The sequence below is a fragment of the Thamnophis elegans genome, chromosome 1 (genome assembly GCF_009769535.1).
Source record: "Thamnophis elegans isolate rThaEle1 chromosome 1, rThaEle1.pri, whole genome shotgun sequence".
NCBI classification, from domain to species: Eukaryota; Metazoa; Chordata; class Lepidosauria; order Squamata; family Colubridae; genus Thamnophis; species Thamnophis elegans.
Window position 1 is genome coordinate 156,912,436 of NC_045541.1, and position 12,807 is coordinate 156,925,242.

Here is a 12,807-nt window from a genome sequence, read left to right on the forward strand (position 1 = left end):
AAAAGGTACATAGAATTGGACATGGCTAGATGAGGACCTGTACACTTCACGAGTCAAGTAGAGGGCCATGAAAATATTTACAGACCCCTCGCATCTGGGACATAAATTGTTTCAACTCCTATCCTCAAAACGATGCTATAGAGCACTGCACACCAAGACAACTAGACACAAGAACAGTTTTTCCTCCCAAAGGCCATCACTCTGCTAAACAAATAATTCCCTCACCACTGTCAAACTAAGGCTGCATTACTATTACTATTAGTCTTCTCATCATTCCTATCACCCATCTCCTCCCATTTATGACTGCAGGACTGTAACTTTGTTGCTTATATCCTTATGATTTATATTGATATTGATTGTTTCCTGGTTGCTTATTTGTACCCTATGACTATCATTAAGTGTTGCACCTTATGATTCCTGATGAATGTATCTTGTATTTTTATGTACACTGAGAGCATGATATGCACCAAAGACAAATTCCTTGTGTGTCCAATCAAATTCTATTCCATTCTAGATGGGACACTAACAGATAATAGCCTACCAAGCTGATTAAGAGGAGATTTAGAAAAGACATAAGGAAACAGTTCTTCACACAGCATGTAATTAACCTGTGGAATTCATTACCACAAGACACAACAACAGCTATTCAGTAGGCTAGACTGGAAAATGAAGACATGATAGCAAATCACTTCCTGGGACTTTATCTTTAGAATAAATAGTTACTACTAAGAAAACGGTCCTGTTGTATGAGCATTGCGTGTGCCATTGTTTGCCACTGTAAGAGTGTATTTGCAAACCCTCCGCATCATAATTCCCGATGCAACAAAATATATTCATAACTGACAACACAGGTGAATTCTAAAGAAAACTTGGGTTTTTCTTACTTTCATTTTAAAAAAACAAAAGCAAGTAAGGCAAATTTAAAGTTGATCTGTAAAGAATGTTCACATAATTAAAAGAGACAGTTTGCATTTACACTGAGAATTGCAAAGATAGTGATATGTGTTGTGGGAATTCAACTCAGGAGGAACTGGAAGGAATGAGGAAATGCAAGATTAACAGACATTGAACCAGTTGTCTGAGCTGTGTAGTAGCTCCTTCCCCTCTCCTTTCATATACAGAACAATCCTAGATGTTTACAAATCGAGGACAAATGTTGCCAATCCCCCCCGCCTTGTCTTCTATGTCCAAAACAGCAAAGGGCCTCCAGACTGCTCTTAGGAGACTGTCATTACTTTAGAGATTCTGATTTCTCTAGCAACCTTCTTCCTTCATGTTTGAAGAGCAAGTGGTTATGAATATTTCATCATAGCTCCTAGAAAACCCAAGAAAACTCTTTCAACTACTCTAATCTAAGCCATTGCAGGGATGTGCTCTCACCATCAAGGTAAACTACCATATTCCAGCACATTTTTCTAACTTTTCTTAGTCCTATGTCCTCTATTACACTGGGCCCTCTGGGAGTCACCTGGCAGTTTGTACTGACAATGAAAGTGTCACCAAGGCCAGAAAGACAGTTGACTTTTTAGTCACCCACCAGGAGCATAGAAAACTGACATGGACAATTTGCTACCTGATTGTTCACAAACAGTTGAAATGGGGGAGCTTCTGCATGAAAAACACGTTATGTTCTCTCTGCTTAAGCCATTCATCTTGAAATTCTCTGGGGTTTCTGCTATACAGTGTAACTCTTGATTTGCTTAACCTCATTTTGCTGAAGAACATAAAATAGATTGGTTTCATGCCACTCGGAAAACCATAAACAAGCAAACTACATGATGGCATAGTAGAGTGTAAATTTCAGCTACTGAAGCAGCCAATCTATGGACAGAAGGAGAAGCTTTCACAAAGTGTCTACAGATAATCCTCAATTTACAGCTGCAGTTGAGCCCAACATTAGTGTTGTTAACCAAGACAGCTGTTAAGTGAGTTTGGCTCCATTATATGACCTTTCTTGCCACAGTTGTTAAGTGAATCACTGCAGTTGTTAAGTTAGTGGCAAAACCCACTTAAGAACTATCTCATTTAGCAACAGAAATTTGAGCTTAATTGTAGTCATAAGTCGGCTGTTAAGTGAATTTGGCTTCCCCTCATGGGCTTCCCCATGACTTTGTTTGTCAGAAACTCACAAAAGAGAATCACCTGACCTCGGGACACTGCAACCATCATAAATACATGCCAGTTGACCAATTATCTGATTTTTAATCATGTGACTATGGGGTGCTGTGATGGCCGTAAGTGTGAAAAATTTTCATAAGTCTCTTTTTTCAGTGCCATTGCAACTTTGAATGGTCACTAAATGAACTGTTGTAAGTCAAGGACTATCGGTAAAAGAGAAATGTCTTTGCCCTGTTTCAATTTACTGGATGAATTTTTGAGCCTGGCTTTTTTTGTGGCTACATATTTATATATTTAAAGGCAAATACTACTCATTCATCACAAAATCTCCAGAACCGTAAAGCCTACAAACTTGAAATTTGGCACATATGTTCCTCTTGGCGTCTAGGTGCTCGCTAAGAAAGGATTTGTCAAAATGACCATCAGATCATTACTATTTTTATACAGTAATTAACATGCTCTGATGCTAAGGAGTTCTACTCCCCCTCCCCACCTGCAAAGAACTCTGTTCCAACTGCCAGTTGCCTTATATTAAAACACTCTGATGCTAAGGAGTTAGACATTCTACTCCCTCTCCCCATCTGAAAAGGCCTCTGTTCCAACTGCCAGTTGCCTCACATTCCATTACCTCAGTTCAAGCTGGCAGACATTCCACTCCTTCATTCAGGAGCGAGCTAGAGCTCCTTACAGTACTAAACGTCAGTACCTCACCAAAATGTCTACACCTTCCACCTATGGAACTGCTTCCAAACTCAAGGTGGTGGGAATGATATTCCCTTATGTGTTTCAATCACCGACCACCACTGAGCCAACAGATTGAACAGGAGTGAACCGGATTTCTCCTGCATTGCCTGATCGCATAATTTCATCACGAAGTATGGGTATTCAGCTAGTGTGTGTGTATACAACAAATGGGAAAAGAAGGTCTTTTTTTTGCCTAGACTTAGTGCCAGTTGCTTCATGAACATACAATTCATGTAGTTTTCTTGGAAACAGTATGTAAGTAGTTTTCAATGGTCTTTTTCTAGATCCTTTTTACTCCCTACTTTAACTAATTATAAGTTTGAGTCAAGTACTTGGAAAAATAATTCCTAAAGGGCAAGCACATTGAGTTCTAAATCAGAACATAATCAAGCTACGTATGTTGAGGAGAATGGTTGGTTGTCCTGGTACAGCACAAGTCAAGCATGAACCAATAGTGTGCTTATAGCTTCCCAAAAAAAATCCTTTGAATCATTAGGCTGCGTCAATAAAAATTTCATGTTGAGATCATGGGAAGTAATAGTTCTATTTTGGTTGAGTTGTACCTGGAATACTGTGTCCACAAGAAGGATGTTAAAGAACTGTGAAGAATGCAAAGAGCAACAACAGATGATAATGGGCTTGGAGGTTAAAATCTGTAAATAATGGTTTTTAAAGTTGTGATTGTTTAACCTACAAAAGGGAAGGCTAAGGGGTAGGAAAGAAACACAGAAGCTTTACAAAGAGAGATCTAAATTCAAAATAAGAAATAATTTCATGACTGTGAGAATTATTCAGTAGTGGAATAGCTACCTTCTGAAAATATAAGGGCTCTGTCACTAGCGGTTTTCAAAGATTGGTTAGTCATTTTTCCAAGACAGCCAGAGAATGCCTAGACAGGGGAATGGACCAGGAGACCAATGTAAAAGATGGCTTCCAGGCCTGACACAGGGCCATTTCCAGCACTATGATTCTACTGTACTTTCATCAAAATGCAGCGTCTTTCAAATTTATCTGATGTTAAAAACACATTTCCCAATTTAAAGGTGACTTCTTGGCCAAAAAGCTCCCATTTCTGTCAGCACATTTCTGCCTTGCCATCCATCCCTCCTTTCTGGATGCTGCATACTTAAAGAAGACCTTTGTTTTGCGAATTAACCATTGGTGTATTTGTACAGTAATGTATTTTGTAGTTCCTGCAGATTTTGATGGCAAAAGCAACAAAGAAGTTTCCTTGGTCCTTGGTATTATAGTCCCCTACCTTGCCACAGATTCCAGTACAACTTGTCTTTTAAACAAATTTCTTAAGATCCACCCTAACAGGATAATCATGAATCAGTTTAGATGGTCTCCTGTTTGAGCAGAAGACCTCCAATGTCCCATCCAATTCTATTACTCTGTTTTATGACAAGTAATTCCTTGAGTTATGGGTGCAGTTGAAAAAGATATGCAGCTGTGTTTATTGTCCTTATGGCCTGCCCTTACTTTTTTTTCTATTTCTCCTGCTCCGATGCCTGGATGACCACTGTTTGAAACAGTACACTCATCTAAATGAGTATAGGCTAAGTCTGATCTAGCAAGCAATTGCTGGCATCACTGTGCTAATTCTTGCTAGTCTGCCCATCAGACCAAGAAATTAGCAGAGTCAGACATAAACAGCACAGTTCAAATGGAGAAAAGACTGAGGATCCTTGCAGCACACAATTTGTGCTTCTGTTTTTTTTTATTTCTACATAAAATCTTTACATTACACAATCTGGGTTATATTGCAGAGATGCTATGAGGGCCAATTTATTTAACAACTTTAAGACTACTCTATTTAAGAAGTCTAACATTTTTTTAATGCCATTTTATCCTTTAAAAGTCTTAACATTTACTTGGAAGCTATCAAATGTTACCAGACCAAAAGGTTCAGCTAATAAAGTTATTTAGGTTGATTCAGCCTTCCATCTTTTCGAGGTGGGTAAAATGAGGACCCAGATTATTGGGGGAAATATGCTGACTCTGTAAACCACTTAGAGAGGGCTGTAAAGCACTGTGAAGTGGTATATAAGTCTATGTGTTATAGTGCTATTGCTATTATTTCTTCTTCTAAGTCCTGACCAAGCTTGTGCCTCTTCTGAGAAATCACAACCATTGGAGCAACAGCAAGCAAGGCCCTGCCTGCATTTTACTAAGGTGGTCCTGGCCTTAAATAAAGCAGGACCCCATATAATAATGCAACATAAGAAGGAAGAATTAAATCACAACCGTCATGAACTTTAAAAATCAAACCCCATCTTAAAACTCAAGACCAAAACTAACCTGAAACCTTTCATATCTAGTGTAAGTAGGATGCTCATTTGTTTTAATCAAACATAACATGGAACCCTACAATAATTATTATTCTGGAAGAATGTTGGAACTATGCTTCTTTTTTTCACCTTCTATGAACAATACAGATTACTCGGTTATCTCTTTGCTTTCAGCAAATCATTGCTTGCCATACAAATGAACTAGCTAGGAGTTGTGCTTGTCACCAAAAATAAATAAAACCAATGCTGTAAACCAGACTCTGTTTCTAGTTTGAACTGGAAGTATCCTGAATGACTCTGTGGCACCAATGCTGGTGAACAAGTTCGGTTTTAATTATCACGATTACTTGTGTGCTGATGACTCAAAATTTATATATTTACCTTCCCGGACTTTAGCAAAACTTTGTTCCCTGCTTGATAAATAATTCTGCATGTATGTGTTTATCCTGGTGAAGAACTAGCTCAAGTTCCTTCCTATGTGCTAGACTTTCTTTGCTTTCCTGAATGTTAAGCATTTAAAAAACAAAGTTTACATAAGCTTCTCTCACTAAATTTGAATACAGACCTCCCTGATCCAAGCATCTTTGATATATTTGCTTTCAGCCCCACTTCACATCCTCTGGGGAAAATCAGTTTTAACTTCAGCCACCAGGGAATCCATGGATTATGAGTTCTGTACTACATTATGTAAATCCACCAAGTCATCTTATATTTAGGCTCTCTAGAAAATTGCAGTTGGTACTCACTGTTGTAGCAATTACAGTCAAGGGACCTTGCCACGGATAGGGAGGCAACTTTAAAGGGGAAAATGGATCCCTGAGCAAAAACAATACCAACTTGATCCTATACCAAAAGCCCATCTATGAAGACAAACCCATCGTCAGTAATTACCAACACTGCTTTAAGTGATATTTGACTGCCTCTCTTGCTGTCAAAATTGCTCAGATCTCTGGTAGCTGGAATTGGAGGACATTCCTCCTTCAGAGAAGTCTGCAACTCTGTGGTAAAAAGAGCAGTGAGAGGAGTAATATGTATAACCAACAGACACACCTGCAAACAGGTGGAACAGAAAGTACCTGAAGGATGAAATCTCCTCCCTGAGTAATTGCCTGCCTTCATATTTAGAACCGCATTAAAGTCATTGATTGCTGTATTGTTGAAGGAAGACGTCTTGGTTCCCCCCCCCCCCCCGCCTCCTGCACATTCATGCTATTTTAAACTACGAACCCTCCAAATAAGCAGCTAATCTTCGGAGACTGTCGTGACACAATCCAGCATTTCAAAGAGAGAAAAATGGAAAGATTTTATACTGAAATACTATTGGATGACACAGGCAGACTGGGTGAGCTGGTTTAGCACTTTGCAAACTAACAATGAAAGGCAACCAACTTTTCCTCCCTCAGCTGAATCTCTTTCTCCCCCTCCCCATAAAACAGTTTTTATACACCGTAAAAACCAGACATTAGGGGGCTGTTAATTCCAATCTTTTAAAAAATCTTTTAGTTACATTTTCAAACATTTTACAAATGGTCATCTTTCAAAGGAAGAGATGGGCTCAAAAAGAAAAAATGGAAAGAGAGAGAGAGAGAGAGAGAGAACAGAACGGCAGCTAATTCCTTTCTTTGGGTAAGATAACACAGGAGGAAAATAAAATTGCATTTACCGTCTGATCTAGGTGAATTTAATGTGGAAAGACTGAAAGGTTCTAACGGTGCCACTCTCGATGTATGTTTCTTCATTCTCTGGAAACGGTCCGCTCGCAGATGTTATGGTCTCTTCTCCGCATTTTCCCTCCACATTGTTTTTGTTGCCCCCCCTCCCCCCCAATATCAAAGGTACCTCTCTGTTGTGTCTAGAGACAAGATGCTGTTCGGAAGATGCTGCAGCAAGCTTGGAGGGCAGATCTGCTGTTTCCCGGGGAAACCATTTGCAACACATGCAAACAAGGCTTGACCTCAAAAGCCAATACTTTTCTCTTGCATTCGGTGTCGGTCTGACACGGCCGGCAGTTCAGAAACAATACCCTACATGTATTGCCAAATACACCTTCCTTCAACTTCTAAGACGGAGTAACTCCTCCTGAAAGACAGCCCTTTTGGCATGAAACAGTGTTCCTCTCTATGCCCACAACCAGGCACGCGATCCTTTGGCAACAACAGCAGGGAAAGATGAATACAGTACAATTTACTGGTACTTCGTGCTACGGAAACGTATGAGAGGTTATGTGGGCTGCATCTACTAACTTGTAAACCTTTCTCTGGTCTAATACTGGTGGTGGGGGAGGGAAAGTGGGGAAGGCTCCCTGCTGCTTAGTCAAATATAATGGGATGGGAGGGAAATCTTGAAAACCAGCACTGCATCAAAAATCAGCTAACTGGGTACTGAGAGGGATCTCATAACATGAAATAAACCCCTCTACGTTTTCAGCTTAGCAGAATTTTTTTCTCAGGGGAAGCCAAAACAAGCCCCCATTATTTAAAAAAAAGGGGGGGACTAAATAATCATAAAAAGTATGATTAGGTACAAAGGAGTAGATGAGTTTCTGATTCTCTCAATTGTACGAATAAAAATGACCACTAGCAAAGGTAAAAATGTGTAAGGGGAAAAAAGAGCACACCGTTTCTTTCCAACAGGGAGTTCAGGAACCACGTATGAGTCTCACCACCACAGCTATTCTCCTGCAATATTACCTTTACAACAATAGCAATAGCACGTAGACTTATACATCGCTTCACAGTGCTTTACAACCCTCTCTAAGCGATTTATAGAGTCAGCATATTTCCCCCAACCATCTGGGTCCTCATTTTACCAACCTTGGAAGGATGGGAGGCTGAGTCAACCTTGAGTCGGTCAGGTTGAAGGAATCGAACTCCTGACACTGTACGAGCAGAGTTAGCCAGCAATACTGCCTTCTAACCACTGTGCCACCACAGCTCTTACAATACTGTCAGGTAGGTCAGTGATGGTCAGTACTGAATCAAGGTCATCAAGCAAGCAAGGTTTTACATGTCTGCATATCCAACATGGTACCAGCTCAGCAACCCCTCTTTTAAGTACAGGTAATCCTCGACTTACAACACTTCATTCAGTGACTGTTTGAAGTTACAATGGCACTGAAAAATGACTTGTGACAGTTTTTCACCCTAATGGCTGTTGCAGCATCCCCTGATCACATGATCAAAAATTGGGCGCTTGGCAACTGACTCATATTTATGACGATTGCAATGTCCCGGGGACATGTGATCAGATTTTGTGACCTTTTGATGTGCAAAATCAACGAGGAAGCCAGATTCAGTTAACAACCGTGTTATAGTCTTAGCAACTGCAGTGAGGCATTTAACAACTGCGGCCAGAAAGGCCATAAAATGAGACAAAATTCACTTAATAAAAATGTCTCGCTTAACAATAGAAAGTTTGGGCTCTGTCGAGGTCATAAGTCGAGGATTACCCATACTTAGTCTTTTAATTCATAATTCATGATATGGGAAATTAGCATACTATTTCAAGATTAGCCGTAAAATGTTTCCAGGCCCACATAAATCCCACATACTCTTAGGGGAAAAAAGAATAACTGCTGTCTAGTTTTTGTTTGGAAATGAGTCCATATGTTCTGGATAAAGGCAAACATTAGCTGAGATGGTAAAAAGCAACCTGGGAAATTAGAGCAGAGAAAACTCATAATTTGTTCATGCTTGCCATGGCCATAATTTAGGGCTGTAAAATACCTTCAACATTACAAATACACCTGAACAGAAATTTAAACTCAAGTTTCCATGCCTTGTTAAAAACCCTACAAAGACAACCAATGATCAATTTCTTGGAAGAAAATACTATTGAACTATATCCACATCTGCCAAGGTTTCTGTAATACACAACTGAGCCTGCTGCAATGGTAAGATGGACAATATGAACACTCTACACCAGAGGTGTCAAACTCAAGGCCCGAGGGCCGGAACTGGCCCATAGGGTGCTTAGGTCTGGCCCGCGGGGCTGCCCTGGAAACAGCAAAGGATTAGCTCGCAGTGACTCTGCCAGTGAAAATGGAGCTCGGGAGGGCCACATGCACCCCTCCCAAGCTCTGTTTACGCTGGCAGAGGGTTGCAGGAGGCCGTCACAGCTGAAAATGGAGCTCAGGAGCCCATTTTCTCTGGCAGAGCACTTGGGGCACTGCAGGTGCCCCCCGATACGAGTGACGTTGAGCTGGCCACACCTACCATGCCCACTCCGGGCCCCCAAGGTCAAACACAACTCTGATGCAGCCCTCACTGAAATCAAGTTTGACACCCCTGCTCCACACACATCAAACTTCCCAGTCATATGTCCTTTTTGTTTAGTCATAGTTATTGGTGTTGAATTGCACATTTCACACATCCATTTCTTATATTCCAATTGGGGATCCTCCAGAGGTTTACGGCACTACATCTAACAGAGTTCCAAGATTATGAGAATTATGGTTTAAAATATCTGGAGGGTATGAGGTTGGAGAAGCCTTCTCCATTTTGGGGTCCACCTACATGAGTTAGGCATCAATTAAATAATCTCCCAGCAATATGGTCCAAGGCCAGGCTAACATGAAATATATGGTTCAAACTATCTGAAGGGCACTAAATTGGAAACAGTGGTTCTATTATTTTTTTTGAGAATTTTTTTAATCTTTTATTCTCTTAAATAACATTTTAAGTATACATTCACATAGTTGTTATTCTTCTATACATTTATCATTCTTATACATTTATTATTTCATTTAATGGGCTATAATATACAATTTGGGTCCTTTATTTACCATCCCTTCTTCCTGTTGTAACACCACCTCATTTTCCCTTTCTTTTCTCCCTCCCTCCCTTCTCTACTTTCTTCCTTCTTCCTCTCCTTCCCCTTCCTTCTTCCCTTGCCTTTCTCCCGCTCCTCTTCCTCTTCCCCTTCCTACCCTCTCTCCTCTTTCTTCCTTCCTCCTCCTCTCCTTGCCTCTTTCTTCCCCCCATCTTCCTTTCATGTTCTCTTCGTTTCCCTCTTTTTTCTATTATTGTAGTGTCTCTTTTCGGCCTCAGTTTATTTTCCTTGGGATGGTATTTCCACAGACCCAAATATAATTTGATATCATTTCTTATTCCCTTACCTTCGCTAATTTATCCTAGCTATATTTTCCTCCCCTTTATCTCTCGCTTTTGGCTATATACTTATATATTTAATATTTTCTTTTCTGTTTTCTCCTTCTCCCCCCACCCTTTCCATTTAACAGTGCCTCATCTGTGTTCTATATCTTCTCCCTATTTTCTTTTCTAGTTTCCTTCCTCAGACCAACCATAGAATCTTCCCTATATAGAAAGAGTGGTTCTATATCTATCAGGAAGTAGTTTCCAATGGCATGCTTTTCTAAGAAAGTTCATACAAGACTCTGTATTTCAGGAGAAAATAATGGGATTGATTTTTAGATAAATCTAAACTGCCCTTTCTTAAGAGCGATATTGAGTCAGCCACCCCAAAGTGTTATTTATGTCAACTCATGTTGCTGTGTGTTACAGTTAATGATAGGGAAGAGGTCTGAGGGATTTTCTGCTTTGTGTCAAAATAACCAGATTGGTTTTGCACCTCCTGACTAGGGCAGGTGAAAGAGACTTTTCTTGTGTCCTCCCCACCCCACCAATGCAACAAAATGTGCCACTCTGTGTCAACTTCATACAATGTAACTACCAATCATATTTAGAGCAACTAAGACTAACTGGTTAACTTTATAAACTAAAATCCATTTTATCAGATGCATTGTCCTAAGCCTTAATTGGATAAGTTCATAGGTCTCTGGAGGTGTGAGAGGGGGTGTAAGAGAGGGGGGAAGCAGAGAGAGGAGAGAGAGAGCGAGAGAAGAGAGAAGAAAGAAAAAAGAAAGAAGAAGAAAGAAAGAAAGAAAGAAAGAAAGAAAGAAAGAAAGAAAGAAAGAAGAGGATGAGAGAGGAGACAGAGAAAGGGAAGGGGGAGAGAGAGACAGAGACAGAGAGGATTCATGTATGAATTGGGAGAGGCCAATTAACAATGGCCTTAAAGATTCTAGCAAACATACCATTCAATAAATATACAAAAGAAAAGAAAAGGAAAAAATTACTTCAAGTATTTCTGGCTAGTTTCTGGCTAGTTTTAGGTCAGGTTTCTACTTTACATTTACAATCCTCCCACACTTTTTCCACTACCAACTTCATTACTAGTTTTATGTATACATTTACAAGTTGTCTTCCCCTTCTCCTCCTCCCCACTCCTCTCCTCTTCTTTCTTCTGGAAGGTAAGGCATGCTAAGAGTTCACTAGATCATCTCATCCTTCTATCTTTACTATACAGAAAATACAATCACAACAAGAGCCATCTAGCCTCTATTTAACACCTTCCAAGGCACTTTCACCAGAAAAATTAGGAAATTGTGTTGTGTACAACAGTTGCATTGTAAGTTAAAAGAGAGTAAATGATAGTTGGACATCAGAAAAATGAGAAAATTACTTAATTTTTAATATAGTAAACATAACTTATATAAATCAAAGCTCTTTGGGGTCCTCTATCATTTGTCAGTGTTCCAAATATCATCCAAAATTAAATCAGAGTCCAAAGCAGAACTTTCCTCAAACTTCCAATTTATTAAGAGAGATATGTTGGCACATCTGTGGAAACCCGAATCTGAAAGCTTCCGGGGTTTCCCACCCAGTTGAAAGTTCATGATCTTGCCCCCCCCCCCCCACACACTTCCAAGTCCCAAATGGGAAAAATGTATGCACAATCATGGCTTCAGCTGATAAGGAGGAGGACCTGTGGCTTAATGGCTAAGACGTCTGCCTAAGATGCAATACACCACAGGTTCGAATCCCAGTAAGGGTATGGCTAGCTGATGAGAGCTAAATAGCTTGAAATAGATCTATACTAGTCTCCCTTATTTATTTATCGGCACAAATACAACACAATGTTTCCACATCATGCAAGGATGCTTTGTCCTCCCAGACCAGTAAGTTCTAGGCCATGTTTCACAAACCATAACTAACTACATTCGTTGAAAGCAAAGAAATAGTACTATATTTTTTTCTGAAGTTCAGTTGTCTAGTTCCCGGTTTTGTTTTATCTCATTTTTTTAGAAGTTAGAATTTTGGGGACACACAAAACAACTCAAGAATAAGGCAAGAAATTAAAAGCAAACCACATATTTCATATATTAAACCACTGTAGCATTTGGTATATTAATCAAAGGGTTAAATCTTAAACCCATTCAGTTAGCCAGAGAACATCAAAAATGAAAAAAGCATATTGAGGTTATCTGGAACAAATGTAAAATTAAACACCAGGTTCCTATGTCCTCCTTCTTTTCTTCCTCTTATGCTAATTTCTTGCTTTCCATCCTAATTTAGGACATCTCCACTGGCTGTTTTGCTTGACCCAACAAAGTGGTTAAACACATTAGAAGACAAATAGATGATTTCAAAACAGCGAGATAAGTTGGAACAATGGTTCAAATGTAAAGTCCTGCACCAAGGGTGGATTCCGGCAGTCGGGAACGTGGGCGGGCTCCCCAACTGCCGCAGCACTGGAACGATCTTAACCAATACTTTATTTGGTTTATTATCATATGAGTAGAAGTTCTCCTTATTTTCGGTTCAGTGTTTTAGTGTTCACTGTTTTTAGAATA

General features: G+C 39.8%; 1 protein-coding gene across 1 annotated transcript in view; it reads right to left on the reverse strand.

Moving 5' to 3' along the window:
• The window catches only part of LOC116519422 (solute carrier family 35 member F4-like), a 37,372-nt gene extending 30,480 nt beyond the window's left edge, over positions 1–6,892 (reverse strand). Inside the window, exon 1 of the mRNA XM_032233282.1 lies at positions 6,817–6,892. Within this exon, the coding sequence (XP_032089173.1) occupies positions 6,817–6,892 (76 nt within the window). The remainder of the gene's footprint in view (positions 1–6,816) is intronic.
• Positions 6,893–12,807: the final 5,915 nt, after the last annotated feature.